This window comes from Rhinichthys klamathensis, unplaced genomic scaffold (genome assembly GCF_029890125.1).
Source record: "Rhinichthys klamathensis goyatoka isolate OS25496 unplaced genomic scaffold, OSU_Roscu_1.1 h1tg000096l_1, whole genome shotgun sequence".
Lineage (NCBI taxonomy): Eukaryota > Metazoa > Chordata > Actinopteri > Cypriniformes > Leuciscidae > Rhinichthys > Rhinichthys klamathensis.
The window spans coordinates 210,001-212,500 of NW_026606635.1; the positions used below are offsets into that span (position 1 = coordinate 210,001).

Sequence of the window (2,500 nt, forward strand, 5' to 3'; positions counted from 1 at the left end):
TTGAGGTATTTATCTGACAAAATTCTTTTGCGAAAAAAAAGGCAAACTACAGCTACAAGTTTTATTTTACTATGCAAAAAAAAAAAAAAAAAAGCTAACAGGAAAAAGCAAACATAATCAGTTACTAATATTTAATTTGTTTTTTTTTGGTCCATAATTTCTTTGTATGACAGTCCAGCCAAAATTATGTCAGCACAATTTGTCATGTTCCATTGCGTTATTATCATCACAAATAAAACATCGACTCCAAGCACAACTACTGTGATTACAACACCGTCACCACATTTATAACATTAACATGTGAGCGGCGTGAGTGTTCGTCAGCTTGTCCTGCAGATCTGTGATCAGTGACGTGTTTCCTCAGTGTTCATCTACTCCATGCCGGGCTACAGCTGTGGGATCCGCGAGCGCATGCTGTACTCCAGCTGCAAGAACCCTCTGCTGGACATGGTGGAGAACACACTGCACATGGAGGTGGAGAAGAAGGTGTGTGTGCGCTCTCTCCTCCATACAGCACTTCTGGGGTTAAACAGGAGCATTTGTTAATAATTATCAAATTACTTCATTTCTTTTTCAAATTGAAATCTTATTGTGAAGTGATAACAAAATTAATTTTGATATTAGAAATATGAATAGTTTATATTTATTATGTTTAATTTTTTTTTAGGTATCCTAAAATAGTTTTAATCCTGGTTATACCAAAAAATTATGTATCAATATTTTAAATTATTTTTTAATAATTTCTGTTCTAATTTTATTTGCTTTTACTTCTTATTTTATTTCTTATATTAGGAATACAAAATTTTTATATTTATTATTTTATATATATATATTAGGGGTGTAACGGTTCACAAAATTCACGGTTCGGTTCGATACAATACACTTGTGTCACGGTTCGGTACGATTCGGTACGTTTCCGATACAGCAAAAAGAAAGAAATGCCAGAGAAATTTCCTTGATTAAATTTTTTTAATTATATTTTTATTAAAACTAACATCATAAAGTATGATATTTTTTTTACTTTGAGCAATGATGGAGCTATACTTGACTTTTCTTAGGAGCATATAAAACAAAACAGCTCCTTCGACAAAATGAAATGTAATATTGTAGTAGTTATAAACAAAGGTTTATTTTAGTTCAGATTAACATTTGAGGGCAGCAATTGTATTCATATTGTCAAAATAAAACCGATGTAAAATTTTGGTCGGCAGGAAAAATGGTCCAATGGTCCAATGGTTCGGTTCAAAAATGCGTACCGAAAACCGAACCGAAAGCCTCGTACCGAACGGTTCAATACGAATACGTGTATCGTTACACCCCTAATATATATGTATATATATATATATATATATATATATAATCCTATTATTGTTTTAAAACATTTAAAATGATGCTAACATGATTTTATTCCTAATTAAATCCTATATTTGTATTTTAAATTATTTTTATAATTTTATTTATATAAAATAAATTATATTATAATTATAATTTGTATGTGATTTTACTTATTTATTTTTTCATTTGAATTACTATATATATAAAATATTAATTCAAATTACATTAAAATGAATTTACAAAATAAAACTATTTTAGGATCATTTTAATACATAATATAATACATATATTAAAATGATCCTAAAATAATGTTTAATTTTTTTAATAATTCTAATTAAATTAGAAATAAAAAGTATTAAATAAAATAGTATATTTTTATTATTTAAAATTATTTGTATCATTTTATTTGATTTTATATCTTAATTTTTTGTATTCTTATTAAATATATAAGGAATAAGAATAGTTTATTTATTTTAAATTAATATTTTGTATTTTAATTCAAAATTTAATTAATTTATTTTTTATTTCAAATTCTAAACAACCTAAACTAAATGTTGAGCGTGATGTAAAAGTGTAGGCTAAGTGTGTGTGTTCCTCCGCAGCTGGAGATCGATAACGGCGACGAGCTGACGGCTGACTTCCTGTACGACGAGGTTCACCCGAAGCAACACGCGCACAAGCAGGCCTTCGCTAAACCGCGCGGGCCGCCGGGCCGGAGGGGCGAGCGCAGGATCACACGGCCCGCCGACGACTAGCCTAGCGCTAGCGTTAAACCCAAGAGGCCACCAAGCTGTCGAGCGCGTACTTCCCACAATCCCCTGCAGGAAGCCACGCGCTGAACTATGCACCATTACACAAACGCCCATCGCGAGGTGTGCTTCAATTCAGCGACTTATTTTATTTAATTATTTTAACAAACGATCAATGAAATTCAGAAAAGCTTTTGTGATTTTAAAGCGTGCCAAACTCACGATCGCAGTCACTGAAACATTCGCCATTCCTTTTATCCAGTCTTATTTTGTTACATTGTTACTGTACATTGTCTTTTTTACCAAACACGAGTCACATGTTAATCTTGCTCACGTCGGACGGATCGAACCGAACTCACGTCACACACTTTTTTACCGCATCACATATTTTGATATGATCGTGTTTCGTTCTCATG

General features: G+C 31.7%; 2 protein-coding genes across 2 annotated transcripts in view; one reads left to right on the top strand and one right to left on the bottom strand.

Annotated features, from left to right (window-relative positions):
- twf1a (twinfilin actin-binding protein 1a) overlaps positions 1 to 2,224 on the top strand; it is a 15,758-nt gene extending 13,534 nt beyond the window's left edge. Inside the window, exons 8-9 of the mRNA XM_056252583.1 lie at positions 365 to 486; positions 1,938 to 2,224. Of these exons, the coding sequence (XP_056108558.1) occupies positions 365 to 486; positions 1,938 to 2,090 (275 nt within the window). The 3' untranslated portion in view covers positions 2,091 to 2,224. The remainder of the gene's footprint in view (positions 1 to 364; positions 487 to 1,937) is intronic.
- The window catches only part of irak4 (interleukin-1 receptor-associated kinase 4), a 14,393-nt gene continuing 12,329 nt past the window's right edge, over positions 437 to 2,500 (bottom strand). Inside the window, exon 11 of the mRNA XM_056252584.1 lies at positions 437 to 519. The gene's annotated coding sequence lies outside the window, so the exon portion shown is untranslated. The remainder of the gene's footprint in view (positions 520 to 2,500) is intronic.